At 37.5% G+C, this 15,664-nt stretch overlaps 1 protein-coding gene across 3 annotated transcripts; it reads right to left on the bottom strand.

The window, feature by feature from the left end:
* Positions 1–709: 709 nt before the first annotated feature.
* Positions 710–15,263, bottom strand: setd7 (SET domain containing 7, histone lysine methyltransferase). 3 transcript variants are annotated; one of them, XM_077577765.1, is made up of 10 exons: positions 14,479–15,263; positions 11,943–12,072; positions 10,750–10,951; positions 10,440–10,629; positions 8,618–8,699; positions 8,420–8,537; positions 8,190–8,347; positions 5,957–8,114; positions 1,676–2,822; positions 710–1,228 (listed from the first exon to the last, which is right to left on the bottom strand). In XM_077577765.1, exons 1-8 carry the CDS (start codon positions 14,516–14,518, stop codon positions 7,922–7,924), a joined length of 1,113 nt encoding a protein of 370 aa, XP_077433891.1. In that variant the 5' UTR covers positions 14,519–15,263; the 3' UTR covers positions 710–1,228; positions 1,676–2,822; positions 5,957–7,921. The 3 variants fall into 3 exon arrangements, with proteins under 3 accessions (XP_077433891.1, XP_077433892.1, XP_077433890.1); XM_077577766.1 differs by lacking the exon at positions 1,676–2,822; XM_077577764.1 differs by lacking the exon at positions 710–1,228 and having other exon boundaries at positions 1,584–2,822.
* Positions 15,264–15,664: the final 401 nt, after the last annotated feature.

The following is a 15,664-nucleotide window of genomic DNA, read 5'->3' as shown; positions in this document are numbered from 1 at the left end:
TATTATTTCAAAACGAATTCTGTTTTCATTGGTGAGATGTGCGTGTATTTAAAACAACGAATTTCTGGCCCAATCAGTGTCTAGGCAGACTGTGAGAGCCAAATGTGTTTTGGCAAAGAAGTGCGGAGAAGGAACTTTTTAGACAAAACAACGTCGTTCAAGCTTAAGGTTAGAGCATACGAGGTCAACATCATGTGCCCTGCTGAGACACAAGATTTCTAATTCAAAGGTTAATATGGAAAATTAAAATGTTCATATGTGTAACAATAGTTGGTATATAAATTTAGGTATTAAAAATGTTATTATATCTTTCAGTCCGCCCTTTGGGCTTACGTAAACACTAACTAAGCCCAACAACTAAATATTTAAACATTTTTACCAAAGGATTCCCACGGGATCTTCATCATCATAATAGCAGGTGCAACACAGGAAGAAGAAAAACACCCTTTTAACAAGAGAGGACGCCCGTCATATGTCAAACAGTGTGATTCATCAGAAGATATTTTGTTTTTTCAGTTTTTTGTGTTTTTTCGGTTTCTCAGCAAAATAAGCATATCACATATAAAGACAGTGGGTTATGATTATGTCAAAAAATTGTAGCGGGGGATTTCAGGAAATTGGCATGGCAGTTAAGGATTAAAAGGAGTGTCATTGTGTATGTGCAATTCGGGACGCGATTGAAGACTTGTCGTCGTTTGGGCTAGGGAGGTTTTGTTGCTTGCGTTTTGTTGTTGTTTTTTTCAAACAGAGTCCTTCAGCTCTGCGTTTGGCTGGCAACCTGTCCAGGTTGCACCTTGTCTCCTGCCCGAAGCCAGTTGGGATCGGCTTCAGCACCCCCACAATCATTGTGAGGACAAGCGGTCAGGGGAATGGATGGATGAATCCTTTAGCCCACATCTACTGCCAGAGATGTAGGAATTCATCGAATTGGGGTTTGTTTCCTGAAAGTGTGGCTCATTTTTTTTTGGAACGCCGGGGAAAAGGGACACATTACTCCTATTTCCATTGGGTAATGCTCAGCTCGTTAGCTGACACTGGAAGCAGCAGTCGACTGGTTTCTCTGTTGACTCCCCCTGGTGGCTCGAGCAGTTGGTCAGGTGGCTCGAGCAGTGGTCTCTCTGAAGGTAATGGTTGAGTAGGAAGTGGACCCGGCAGGTCTGAAGGCCGGATGTTGAACGAACCAGGTGTCGGCGTCATTGGACTGATTGACCCCTCCATCACCTCAGGTCTGAGTGCAGGACATTTTCATTAGTCACTAATAAACATTTTATTCACATCCCTTCTTCTGAGAGAGAGCATTTTGGTAGTGTTATTAGTTAGGGGTTAGTAAATTTTTAGTAAAGTTCTGCAGGCCCGTCCTGTGGAAAAAATTCTGTATGTTGTGACATTCAATTATGATCCAGCCTTTGGCTGGTTTTTTAATGACCTAAGCACATTGATTGCAAGGAAAATAAAGATCTTTTTTAGCCAGTTCAAATCTGACAAGGCCAATTTTGTTTACAAAATATGATTATTAAAATATGTTATTATAATACTTATTGTTATAGATATAGCATGTCAAATGTGCTTCCGGCCATTAAACAAATGCAACTTTCGCCTCAATAATAAAATCAAAAAATAACAACTTCCCCCAGGGCCCCAGGGATTAATAAAAATAGAAATGGAACATATTCACCTTAATTTGTCGTCTCTGCCGAAACTTACTCCTTCTCCATGGTCCAAAAAATTCCCCAAGGTCCTCCTATAAAATTCGTTCTCACGGACTATCTCTAATTATCATATTAAGACTAACTTTTAATTTTATATTTATTTTTTTTTATTTCGCAATGACATACCCAGACCAACTAATAATTCCCCCTTCTGAAAAAGATCGCTTTAGAGAATTTTTCAGACTAATATATAAAGTTTTGCAGTACCTAAATTTAGCTTGTGTATTTATTTTAAAAAGAGGGGAAAAAGTTTACATTTAACCAGTAAATTCAACAATGCATCCCAAGCCAGTGTTTAAATTTGAAAAGAGAATTTGGGAAAATATCAAAAGACCAAGTTTTAAAAAATAAAATATAATAATTAAGGTTCAAATAAATTATATCTAATCTATATTCATATTAGCTGTTTTCAATTTCTGAAACTTTAAATTTACCAATATTATCTTTTGTACTTTAAAATATTGTAGCTTAACCAATAAATTTAACAAAAAATCAAATATTATCAATACATAAAGTTGCCCTTAGTTTTAATATTACCATTAAGCTTACTAGTCCCCCTGTTTGATGTTTGTCCAAAAAACTGACTGTTTTAAAATAGCAAAATAAACAAATCAGATCAAATCAAAAATAGACATCAAAAAGTTTTTAAAATATAAAAAATTTGTATATATAAAATGTTGTCAATCAATTAGTTAAATTTACCAAATGTTTTACTGTAAATGTTATAACCCTACCCATGTCAAAATATAGACTTCAGTGCAAACAGTCAGCGTCAAATCATATGGCCCGGTATCAGCAATTCAAAGAGAGCATTGTTTGTTGGGTGTGGCCTTCGTATGGCATAGTTCTTTCGTAGGACAGTTCTGGACGCAGGAACGCTTTGAAGACGCTTGTGCAGAATATTTGGAGCAGTTTCATAGAACAGTTCATTTGGCAGTGGAGCAGTTTTTCTTTTTTCACATTTGTATATGATGGCACAGTCTTTGTGGCAATAGTCGGCAGGAATCTCCGCCCTTCCATCTGGCGTTAGCAGGCTGCAGGTGTAGTCAGGTATGGCGGCATCTTTTTCCACCGCCCTGCTGGTGGTGGTGACAGGTGGCAGTTGCAGTTTCTCTGTCCCGCCAGTTGACTTTTATTATGAAATACTGACCCCGACCATCAATTTTTCAGCCGACCATTCTCACCTAAAATCTCATCAACATCTAGGCCATAATATGTCAGTAAAATCAAAATCTATCTTTATTTCAAAGAGATGAGAAAAAAATAAATAAATAAAAAAAATAATAATTCTTTGAGGGGAGAAAAAAAAATAAATAATTTTTTTAAAAAATATTTCCTTAGAGGGAAAAAAAAATAAAATAAAATAAAATAAAAAAAAATAAAAAAATAAAATAAAATAAAAATAATTAAACAATAAAAGTTCATACTTTAAAATAATTGCTAATTATATGTCAATATTTGTTATGGTTGTCAATATTCAATTAGTGTGTTTTGCATATCTTCATAAATAACATTTAGGATGAGATTAGGATAGATATACCTTAACAATTTACAAATATAATTCCGAATCAATTAATAAGTGTGGTAGCTTTCAATTAATATTTTCACAAAACGTCTAATCAGCTTTTTAGTCAAACATCAAAACAAAAAATTAACTTAATTACATCGCACCTGATGAATATATCAAAAGTGTCATTCTTCCAGACGACCCCCCCATGGACTCCAAATCTAAATGGGACTCAAGCAAAAGACATAGTTAATATTACATTTGGGAGAGATAAAAATTATTTTATAATGGGAAAAGAAACAAAAACAAACAAACAATCATCTATATAAAAATTATTCCACATTGGTCATGCTGTCCAAGTTATTCGTTATTGGTTATTATTATTATCATCATTAAAATAAAATAAAGAATAGAGACTAAACTGTTTGATGTCATTGAGGTTTACAAGCAATTGTTAATATGGGTTTTTTCAAAAAAAAAAAAAAAAAAAAAAAAAAATTGGCTTTCGGCATTTGTAATTTGGAGACATCTAGTGGTTTTAGGTATGTCATTACATCTATAATTCTTAAAGGGTGACATCTCGCTCTAAATACACTTTAAAATACAAGTTATATAATGCCGCTGAATTATTTAAGCAGACCCTTAAATTCACCATTTTAGCATAAAAATCTTATTAATCTTACCGTCTAATTAATTCACCCTGCTTAGCGCATTTTAAACGGTTTAATTTGTTCTATCACATAAATTTATATCATACAGTTATTTTATTTGCAAAGCCACATTTCAATATTAATCATTTTCCAATATACTTTTCTTAAAGTGGGGGCTTGTCCGGGATATTCTTCTACAATAAAAAAAAAATAAATTGTATTCAGTCTTAACTTTATTGAACAAACGGGGGCCGTTTACGGACCTTCAAAGTTAAATTGCCGTCATTAAAATTTCAAACAAATGCCATATCTTATTTAAAATAAACTAACCTTTTCCACTATATAATCAAATCCCGTCGTTTAATATTAATTACATTTTAAGTCATTATTAAACGGTATGTTTTGTTAGCGGAAGTGATAGCAAGTCAGATCATCTAGTCCTTCAAAAATAAAAGTTTAGTCATTACTTAACGTTACATAAATGGTTATAACTTCACAAAAGTACCTCAATTTAGTATTCGAGCATTATTCATTATCATCTTATCCAATTATGTGTCGTCTTTATTTCACCCGAAAACATATTATCTATGTAGTATTTTACTTCGAACGGCCGGCTGTACAAATTTCAACGTTCGTCCTTCACAAAAATTAACTCACCGTAGCTTATAACGGCGCCATAAGATTCATCCCACCGCAATCGTTCTCCTATGGGATAATTATTCTATTTCTTGCCTTGTTTTTTCATGGATAATCCTCTAACAGCAGTGCATGCGCACACAATTCCCTGACGCCTCGTGGCGTGGCATCAGCCATTTTTGTAGTTTTTCGATCGCAAATGAAAATTTGATGACAACTTCCTTTCGTTTCGTGACGCGCATCCGGCGTCAACCATTTTAGTTGTAGTTTTCAACCCGTATTTTCTTTTTTATCAATTATTACCCTTGTTTTATAGCTTATTATATTATATTATATTATATTTCGTATTATAGCTAAGTCATATTAACATTTCTAAATACAATAACGTCTCACTTAGCAAAATTAGTCAACAAAATATCTCATCGCTGTCTCTTTAAGAGCACCATGCCAGACTTGGTCCGGACATTTACAAAATGAACATATACAACGGACAAACAGACAAGACATGTCGTTTTGTGACATATCAACACATAAATATCCGGATGTCAACTGCGCTACCCCAGCTTCAACAGTTTTGTCTTTGAATTTTAATCACGAATATTCAATAGACCTATTGACTGATCTAAAGCGTCGTATCAAATATGCTTTAGTCAGCCCGACTTACACGAGTTGAGTCAATACATCTTATATCTTGTCTAAAAATGTCAATATCCAATTATTCATAGACCTATCGATTAATCTTAAAGCGGCGTATTAAATCCGTTTTATGTCAATCTGACTTCTATAAGTTGAGTCTTTTGTCCCTAGAAAATGAAGCAGTCGATCCTCCCGCAGCTTTAATCGGCAACACTTATTCAAGGATCTTGTATCTAATTACCCAAGAATCTATTGCTCATAAAAACAAAGTGTTTGTCTCGTAATTCTCCCGCGCATCAGGCAGGGATCAAGACAAAGATGCTTTTTGAGCCGACTTCTCTCAACTTAAATATATGTATGGACGTAAAACCAATGCCCACACATCTAACGCTTGGTTAAAACAATAATGTTTCCCCAGCTGATTTACTCTCAACTTCAACAACTTAATCTTAACCTCATATACACAGACTTCAAATCAATTATCTACGTATCTATCATCTGTAAAAACAAAATTGTAAAGACAAAATGTTTCCCAGACTGACTTACTAGCGATCGTTATTAATCTTTATAACTCCAAAAAGATCGCATATCATCTGCGCATTTCCGCATACACTACCACGTCACCACGTGTATAGTTCAAACACCGTGGTAAAATCCGAAATCTGGGACTTTCACGTCCAAGCAAACGATTTCAAAATTCATCACTATTTTTCTTACACAGACTCCAGCCTCAAAATAATTTTACACGACGAATTTACCAGCCGCCGCGCCCTGAAACAGACAGAATTCCTAAAACGTGGATTCATTTGTCCACTTACCTTAATTATTATGTGGCCGTAGAATTCTGCCCGTCCCTGAACGCCCCGCTGGAAACTGTCGAAACGTCGGTGGTCGCCAATTGTAAGATTTAGGAGGTATTTTGTCCTCCTTGCGTGTTCAAATATGAGGGTGAGTTGTTGTAAGAAAAATACATTCTTTGCAAAAATGATTTTTAATCAAACAAGAGATCTCTTGGAACATTCAACACTCAGGTACATCACTTAAGAACGTGGAATTTCAGAGCGTCAGAATGTGTCCCCTCCTCCGGGTTGCAGACGCTATATATAGTTTCTTAAAATCCGCCCCTCTGATCATTTCGGCCAGTACTTTTCCAAAGGAGGTGGCAAGACGAAGTCTAATGTAAACAAACGTTCAGGGGCAAATTTGGTGCATAAACTGGGACATAGTTGAAGGGTCTGACTTCCCCAAAACAATATCTCGCAAAACAACCCGAACTGGACATAACTGATAGAGACAATAATGTATGTGTATGTGTATTATTTCAAAACGAATTCTGTTTTCATTGGTGAGATGTGCGTGTATTTAAAACAACGAATTTCTGGCCCAATCAGTGTCTAGGCAGACTGTGAGAGCCAAATGTGTTTTGGCAAAGAAGTGCGGAGAAGGAACTTTTTAGACAAAACAACGTCGTTCAAGCTTAAGGTTAGAGCATACGAGGTCAACATCATGTGCCCTGCTGAGACACAAGATTTCTAATTCAAAGGTTAATATGGAAAATTAAAATGTTCATATGTGTAACAATAGTTGGTATATAAATTTAGGTATTAAAAATGTTATTATATCTTTCAAGCACCACAAAGCTGAAATTTATTGATATCTCTGCTTCAAAGACAACTGGTAACTCATTTTGAATTTGCCAAAACAAAACAGTCATGTTTTAAAAATGCAACAAAAAACTGCAACGGTAACATTTTGGGGAGACACAGTAAAGAAAGCCCACACTGACAACTGCTAAGTTGCCATGATGCATCCTCTGTCAACACGAGGTCTGTTGTGCGCATTATGACGTCACAAATATGCAACACTAAAATAACCGAGGGGACGGGTTGCGGAGTTGGGCACAATTTGAGCCACAACCACAACAGATGGACCAACATGGCATGTCTAATATTATCGGCGGATTATTTATCGTTTTGGTGCATCTGTATGACGTCAAATTGGTTGATAATTGCCGATAATTATCGGCCACCGATATTATCGTGCATCCCTAGTTATTAGAGATTGTAGGTTGTTCATACACTCACAACAACAGTTGGGTTAAAAGTGACCCAATTATGGATAAAAAATGGACCGATCCACTTTATGGGTCAGTTTGACCCAACTTTCTGTTTTTTTTTTAATACAAAATGAAGTAAACGATCTGACCAATATTTATGAATAGTTTTACACTAAAAGACACATTTCTGGACTCAAAGTTGTGTCAAATTGACCCAACTCCATTTGATTGGTCCAGTTCGGTCCATTTTTGACCCATAGTTGGGTTATTTTTTTAGACTGTATGCATTGCTGTTATGTACAAAGGCACAACATTATTATTATTGTTTTTAGTATGAGCTTTTTTTTTTTTAACAATATTGTGACTTTTTTTGTATCGCCAACCTCCCCACAATATCGTGATAATTATCGTATAGTGACCTTCATATCGTGATATCGTATCGTGATGTTTGGATATCGTTACATCCCTAAGTAATAATGAAGACACTTGTGGGTCAAATTTCCACAGACACCATGATCACACCTAAAATGAAATGGTGGAGGGTGTTACAATACTTTAAATTTGAAATCAACATGAGAAGACATTGAAAATAGTTTTTTTTTTTTGCATAGATCTTGCCTCAATCTCAAAGGGATTCAGCTCAAAACAGTCCATGTTGTTCAGCATAGTGTCCTTTCCTACTGTATTTAGCAGAGTGTTGTATTTTCCGCGAGTATTATCTGCAGTCTCAAAAGGCTGTCGAAGCTGCCTGTCCACGTTGGAACACATGCAGCTCCTGCTTGTACCAGTCAGGGGCCTCTGGGCCATTCTTCTGGGTCGCCTCATGTTCGTAACCATAGGCAACGGTCAGCTCCTCATCCTTCTGCACAGCCTTGATTGTTCGGATGCATTTGATGGACCCAAAACGGGGGTGAACAAACCTAGGATGCGGGTGGGAGGTACTCTTCAATCACAACAATCACATTGTCAAATATTCCAAGTGTTTTAGTACTTACATGTCATATTTGCAGTTGGGGATAAAGGAGTGGTTTGCCTTGTGACCCAGAGTGGCGCAATATCGTTGTGTCTGATCAAATGGCTGAGGTACGTCAATCACAGTGTCCGCATCTAATGAGATTGTGTTGCAGTTCAAGGCCCAATCTCGGTTGTCCACCTGAGGATTAAATTACAATAAGAATCGACACTGTAGGAAAAGGATGCGCGATAATCCTCGGACTATCCGCACCTCCGAGTGTGTGATTCGTATTCCATTATAAAAAGCCACCACGGTGTCTCCTTCAGCATCGGTCTTGGCAAACAGACCTTGTCCAGCGCCTTTAATCAACGAGTCTGCCACAAACACCCTGAACAAAAACACGTACTACATATTGCTAAGTCCTGCAACTCTGCTTGAAAGCCTTATTTAAAGCTGACCTTCATGTACCTTTGGCTCTCGTAAGGGTCTGGCAGCAGAGCATGAGTAGCAATACAAGTGGACGTGGACTTGTCGTATGTATAAACAGCACCTTGAAAAAGCAGAATTGCATTTAAGATTGTATTGAAACGGTCACTGTGCGTTATAACACAGTGGAACAACAAGAATTGAAAGTTAAAGACAATATGGAATTGGCTAGCTGTAATAACTGTGATGACTTGTCCCAACTGTGGAACATCAGTTTACAAATGCCTGTTTAATGAACATTAGGGGTGGGCAATAAATCAAACTAACTTGATTAACTCATTCAAAGCCAAAAACGCATGAATACGTTTTTAATACTTTGTCCGGCACTCCCAAAAATGTATTTATATGTTTTTTTGTGCCAGAGCATACAGAAGGCTTTGATGCAGCGCTTCTGACATGAAGACGTTGCTTAAAGCAATGGGAGTTATTACAAAAAACGGCCAGCAGAGTATAAGAGATCAGCAAGGGCCATGTTGCAACAAGCTCTTTCCCCACCGTTTTCAACAGGTTTGTGAATAATAATGAAAGCTAGCTGTATTCTAATGCTAAATGCTGCAAAACAGAAACAGATACAAATACACAGTATATATATATATATATATATATATATATATATATATATATATATATATATATATACACACATACAACAAATGCAGCCGCAATCTTTTGACAGGCAATTTCTTTTGTTGTCCTGCACATAATACACTTAACTTATTTTTAGAGGTAGTCGTACTTGTGGAGTCCCAAAGTCACGTAATCCTCTGTGTTGGAACAGAGATGCTTTTCACGGAAAGCGTTTTTCGGCACACGTTAGGATATTATTTTGGTCTTGTCAAACCCACATAATTTCGAGGCTAGGGACGTGCACGTAAGTCTTGCTAAGTTTATTAGTCACTAATACGAGCCTTCGATGTTGTCACTTGTAAACACTTCTCCCGTCTTCCTCACGGCTGGCGCCACCGAGTCACGTGACTGAATCCTGCCCACTAATTTGCAGAATGAAGACGTATCACTTCCTCCTCTTCCGTCTATGCACACCAAATGAGAACTTTCATCACTTCCTCCTACTTTTCAGCCAATCAATTGAGACGTTTTTTTCTCCATTTAGAGATCGTATTAAAACTCGATAATGTCAAATTGGACATTGTGAAAGCCAAATTGACAATAAAATGCTTAACAACCGACATTAACTCAGTACAATAAGATATATGGTGCAATGTTGTGTGTGTGTGTGTGTGTATATATATATATATATATATATATATATATATATATATATATATATATATATATATATATATATATATATATATATATATATATATATATATATATATATATATATATATATATATATATATATATATATATGTATATATATATATATATATATATATAAAGGAGTGTGTGTGTGTATATGGGTGTGTGCAGTCCTCATGTATGTACTTCTCTTCACATGTGTACTTCTGTGAAGACTTCTGGGAAGTCTTCTACTTATTGCTGCACTTCTTATTTAATTTTAATTTTATCTCTTTCTATTCTGTTGTTTTCTCTTTACTGTAAACTGCAGCTGGACGGAGTCCAGGAAAAAGTTCCCCACGGGGAAAATAAAAGTAAATCGTATCGCAATATCGATGACGATGATTATCGCCCACCCCTAGTTCACACTATTTCCATTCACCGTAATGAACAAATTAAGTTTGTGAACCAAGATTCCACTGTAGTGTACAAGTAGAACTCCCCCACCAAAAAAGTAAGCTGCCATGTAAAATATAGTACTGGGTGACAGCTGCTTGCTTACCATTGGGTGTGACCTCAAAAGACGGTCTTCCATTCTGAGTGACCATGAGAGTGGCAAGCCGAGCTTGGATGAGTTCTCCCTCCACAAAACTTCCATAAAGAGCCGTGCGTCCATCAGGGTAGACATATGCTAACGATTCACCGGTCAGCTCTCCCTCCTCGTTCACCTGCCCAAACACACAGCCTCCATCCTAGATGGAACACAGAGCACAACAACATACAAAATAAACTTTCAGGTTTTTATATTTTTTATTTTTTTAATTTAAATCGCTGTTTTGTGAATTATAGGCGGTAAATCGGAGATGACCCACAGGGTAGTATGCCCAGCATTCCCCACATCGGATGTTGTCTTTGTACTGGCCGTTGAACACCAAACGACCCTCTTTATCAAACTCCTGAGCCGGCCCGTTGAGTTCGCCATCCACATAAGTGCCATGCATGATGCCTCCGTCTTCATACGAATACACCGCCTGCCCCTGAAGAACGTCATCCGCGTAGAAGCCTTCCAAGGTGCTGAGCAGATGTGGCAGAAAAATAGCAGAGGTCAGTCAATTAGGGCCTGACCGATTAATTGGCCGCTGATTATAATTGGCCGATTATTGCCCTTCAAACATCTGCCACAACAATCGGCCAATTGGGTCAAATGGCAGATTAGTTTCCTCTTAAAACATTATAATCGAAGAAAAGCGAAATTTCCAACGCTGTGATTGTACCCTGAATGCACCATTTTGCTTGCGTAGTATTAGCAACTGGCAAGTGTGTAACGTATGTTATTCTGTTGTCCTTAAGCGTCCTTTAAGCTGTTTAATTAAATACGCTCCAGTTGGAGTTAACTTTAAAACTAAACACATGACAATAAAAATTACATCCGCTGTATATTTAAATACAAAACATGTTTTGTTTTTAAAACATTGCTAGCCTAGCGCTAATGCTAATGCTAAAAGCGAAGGGAGGCTTCCATTCAAATGCTAACGGGAAGTTAGCATGACTTCGGGAGTGTTTTTACTTCAAATAATAGTGTGGGGACACATACCCACAGGTAAGATAACACTACGCAAAGGCACACATTATTCCCAGTGTGTGGGAAACTAGTTATTTTAATAGAATTAAATCAGAACTCTCTTCTGTACTCACTTTAAATGTGTATGCCATGGCTGCATGGCACCACACTGTCCCCAAGAGGCCAAAAACACACAGGAACAGTCAGTATTCGTTCTTACGGGTTTTTTTCAGTTGCTATTATTTTTAATATGTTCTTTTCTTATTTCAGTTTATTGTTTTATTTTGTCATTGTCCTTTCAAATTATATTTAAAGTTGATATTTAAAGGATTCAAATAAATTATTTTCTCAAAATTCAAGGATATCAAACCATGCAAGGATTTTTTTGAATTTTGTTTTAACATTTCCATATGACAAAATACAATCCCTGAGGTCCCAGGTTAGCTCAGTAAGTCCCAAGTAATGACACTCAGTTGACTATATGCTCTAGTAAAAGCACAGTACCTTCCATCGAAGAAAAAGAATTTGCCCTTCCCACTTTTCTCTCCGTGTTTAAAGTGTCCTTCAAAGCGATCGCTGGAAGAGTAGGTCACTGTGCACTGTCCATGAGGTTGTTCATCTTCATCCAACGGACCTAAACCCATTCAATATTTGAATAAATATAATATATGACCAAAATGTGACACTTTAGTTTAGTACCACTGACTAGCAAAGGGCACTTTCAAAACGTAATTGGAACATGCAGTTGGCGTGGCCCATTGTTGTTTTCACAAAGCACTCAAGGGCCCCGGAACGTTTATGTAAATGAGGATGATGACACCGCAGAAGTAGCTGGACAACACATACTGTACGCACTACTAATAGCGTAGACAAGAGACCCAACTTATTCAAAACCATTACTGTCAGTAAAGCACCAATTTAAAAAATAATTGCGCCAATTTACCCTCAGGCAGGAATAACATACTGGTAGTCTTAATTGTTTGACTACCTGAACAGTTATCCTGTTACGAAGCGTAAATGAAGTAGCACATTCCTAAACGCATCACCTGACATTTAATGTTCATAAATTAACATTATTATTTTTAGACTTAAGGCTTATTATTTAATGTACTTTACCTAATTAAAAAGCATGCACGAACTTAGGTTTGAGACAGAGACAATTTACGGATGGCATATGAGTTTGTTTGTGAGTTTGCAGAGGTGGGAGTCATAAATTACAAATACTTCCTTACAATACTTAAGTAGATTTGTCAGGTATAAATACTTGACTCGAGTATTTATTTTTCGGATAACTTTTAAGTTTTGCATGCTACATTAACAAACACTTTCTACTTTCCTACTTTTCACCCCACTTTGTCAAAACAAGCATGTTACATTTTCAAGCTCAGCAGATGACACGACATAAAAAAAGACTGAAGAGAGTCTTGGTTGAAATGAATGATTAATTGATTGCTGGATTGAGATCATTGGGACTTAAAAGGTAAAAAGAAACAGGCACAGCAGCGAAATGGGAGGAACCAGGGAGCATAAAAAAAACATTCGTAGATTGCAAGCACCAAGATATTCCCAGTAAACTATTTTTACCACCTGTCATATGTCAAGACTGCATGAGTCACTCAACAAATTATCCTGCTGTCCACTTTTTCATTTTCCATTACTGTGAATGATTTCTGCTTAAGCTAAATTAAACGTTGTAAATTGGGAGCTTTTGAGTTTCGTAAAGAAGTTGAATTGTAGGACATATCAATGTGAATCATCTAGCAGAGTGATTCACAACGCGAATGGGTTGGGACCCAAAAATGGGTCGTGGACCCATTTTAATAATAAGAATAATAATGAATCAGATTTATATAGCGCTTTCCACGACACTCAAAGATGCTTCACAATTTATTCATGCACTCACACATTCACACTCTCGTAACAGTAAACTACATATGTCGCCACAGCTGCCCTGTGGCAGACTGAAAGAAGCGTGGCTGTCAGTGTTGCGCCTATAGCCCCTCCGACCACCACCAACCATTCGCACCATCCATACACCAGTATGAGTGGAACCTGCGGCAATGTGTGTGAAGTGTATTGCCCAAGGACACGACGACACATGACTTAGAGAGAGCGGGATTCGAACAGCGGAGCCTCCAGTTACTCAACATCCTGAGCCACGGCTTCCACAATTGACAATTCCAAGCTTACATCACAAGTCAAAATTACGTTCTTACTCGGTGAAATGACCCAATTGAAAAGCATTGGATTTGGACGGTTTAATTTGATTTGTGAGGATTATTTTGATTTCAAAATGTGATGATATGTCGTATGAACATAAAGGGAAGCAACGAAAGTGTAGCTGCCTTGGGCTATAGCCATTACTTTACTTTACTTATTTACTTTGTAAATAAACACACTGCAGCTCAGCCTCTAGTCTAGTGGATATCATGGCAAGGAATATGCTTATGGTGTACATCAAACTCATTTATACAGCTTTTAAAAGTATGCACATGTGTTGACATAGTCTAATTTAAAACAAAATGGGTTGCTCAGAACGTCTACAAAGATGGGTCGCGACTAAACAACAAAAGGAAAATGCCAGTCCCAGGGTGAAAACAAGAAACTCGTACTGCTCCAAGAAGTTTCAAGGCGAACACGTGACATGCATATCAAATATCTGCATACTACAGTTTGCGTTTCAGAAGCTACGATATTTATCTACTGTATCTGTGAAATGTGCATTCGTTGACGTATTAAATAATTTCTGTTCACAATATGACTTATCAAAAACTCAGAAATGGTTACCGAATCTTGGATTAAAACCGAACGCAACAACACGTCGCTCCACGTTTACTTCCGGCTAGACTAGCGATAGCGCGAGTCTGGTACGAACCAGACTGCTCTCAAGCGCCTGCCAGGCGGCTTTCCATTAAAACCGAAGTCCCGGCGCGTCGAGTAGCCGCGGGGGCCCACTAGCGAGGCGACGTGCGGGGATTGGCGAGAGATTAGGCACCAAACTCTCAAATATGTCATTCAAGTGCGGTGTGTATTGTCCTACCTTCCACGACTTCCTCTACTGTCTCATCCTCGCTGTCCATCCTGCCGCAGCGAAGTGGTGCGCCAAAACAGCTCGCACGCAACTATCCTGCAAGCGTGTGGCGTCGCCAGGACATGGCAATGCCGCCGTATGACAGCTGTGTCTGGGTGGGGACTAAAATATATTATAACATTTTTAATACCTAATTTCATATATCAACTATTGTTACGAAATATTTGGTGTCCTGTGCAGAGCAAATGGTGTTGATTTCGGTATAATATGACCTTAAACTGGGTCATATTATTTAGTCTAAAAAAAGTTCCTTCTCAGCGCTTTGTGCGAAAACACATTTCGGTCTTGAAAACAAAAATTGCTTTGAAATAACACACACACACACACACACACACACATACACACTCTTTACTTTCTTCATCAGTCACGGCCACCGTAAATTTGGTTCAACTTGTTTGTGAGATTTTGCTATGGGGAAATCCTTCAACTATATAACACATTCTGTTTCAAAAACATCCACCTGACCTTGTTTACACCATCTGCTCACGGAAAAGTACCAGAGAGTATGTTTAGTCTATAAATGAAAAGGAGGAGGTCTTTTTAACTATAAGAAGCTATTGTACACGTAGAAGAGCACATTTGACGCTCTGAAATCCCACGTTCTTTAAGTGATGAAATCGGAAGCTGTTATCTGTCTCCAGAGATCTCTGATTGATTAAAAATCATTTTTGCAAAGGTGTATTTTTCTTGCATCAAACCTATCCTCATTTTGGAACACGCAAAGAGGACAAAATTCCTTTAAATTCCTTCAATTGGTGAACTGGACGTAAAACGACGGTTTGTGGCGGTGCGTTCACAGGCGAATGGAACTCTCGTCCACATTAATCAAGGTAAGTGGACACTTTATCCACGTTTTAGGAGTTCTGTTTGTCTGAGAACGCTGCGGTTGATAAATTCGTCTTGCAAAATTATATTGAGGATGGAATTTGTGTAAGAGAAATAGTGATAAATTTTGAAGTCGTTTGGTTGGACGCGAAGTCCCAGATTTCGGATTTTACCACGGTGTTTGAAGTACACGTACGTGGTGACGTAAGCATTGTATACGAAAATGCCGTCACGTTGGGAAATGCGCTAATATGAAATAAAGATGAAAGGCCATATGAAATAAAGATGAAATGGAGCTGCGCTGAATGGA

Source organism: Vanacampus margaritifer, chromosome 10, assembly GCF_051991255.1.
Source record: "Vanacampus margaritifer isolate UIUO_Vmar chromosome 10, RoL_Vmar_1.0, whole genome shotgun sequence".
In the NCBI taxonomy this organism is placed as follows: Eukaryota; Metazoa; Chordata; class Actinopteri; order Syngnathiformes; family Syngnathidae; genus Vanacampus; species Vanacampus margaritifer.
Note: the sequence above shows the minus strand (reverse complement) of the source record. Positions and strands in the feature narration are given on the sequence as shown.

What these genes read in the sequence shown, in the direction of transcription:
- setd7 (XM_077577765.1), bottom strand. Translation starts at nt 14,518, where the DNA reads ATGGACAGCGAGGATGAGACAGTAGAGGAAGTCGTGGAAG. An exon ending in AGTAGAGGAAGTCGTGGAAG is followed by an intron (nt 12,073 to 14,478) that starts GTAGGACAATAC and finishes GAATGGGTTTAG; the next exon opens with GTCCGTTGGATGAAGATGAA. An exon ending in AATGCTGGGCATACTACCCT is followed by an intron (nt 10,630 to 10,749) that starts GTGGGTCATCTC and finishes TGTTCCATCTAG; the next exon opens with GATGGAGGCTGTGTGTTTGG.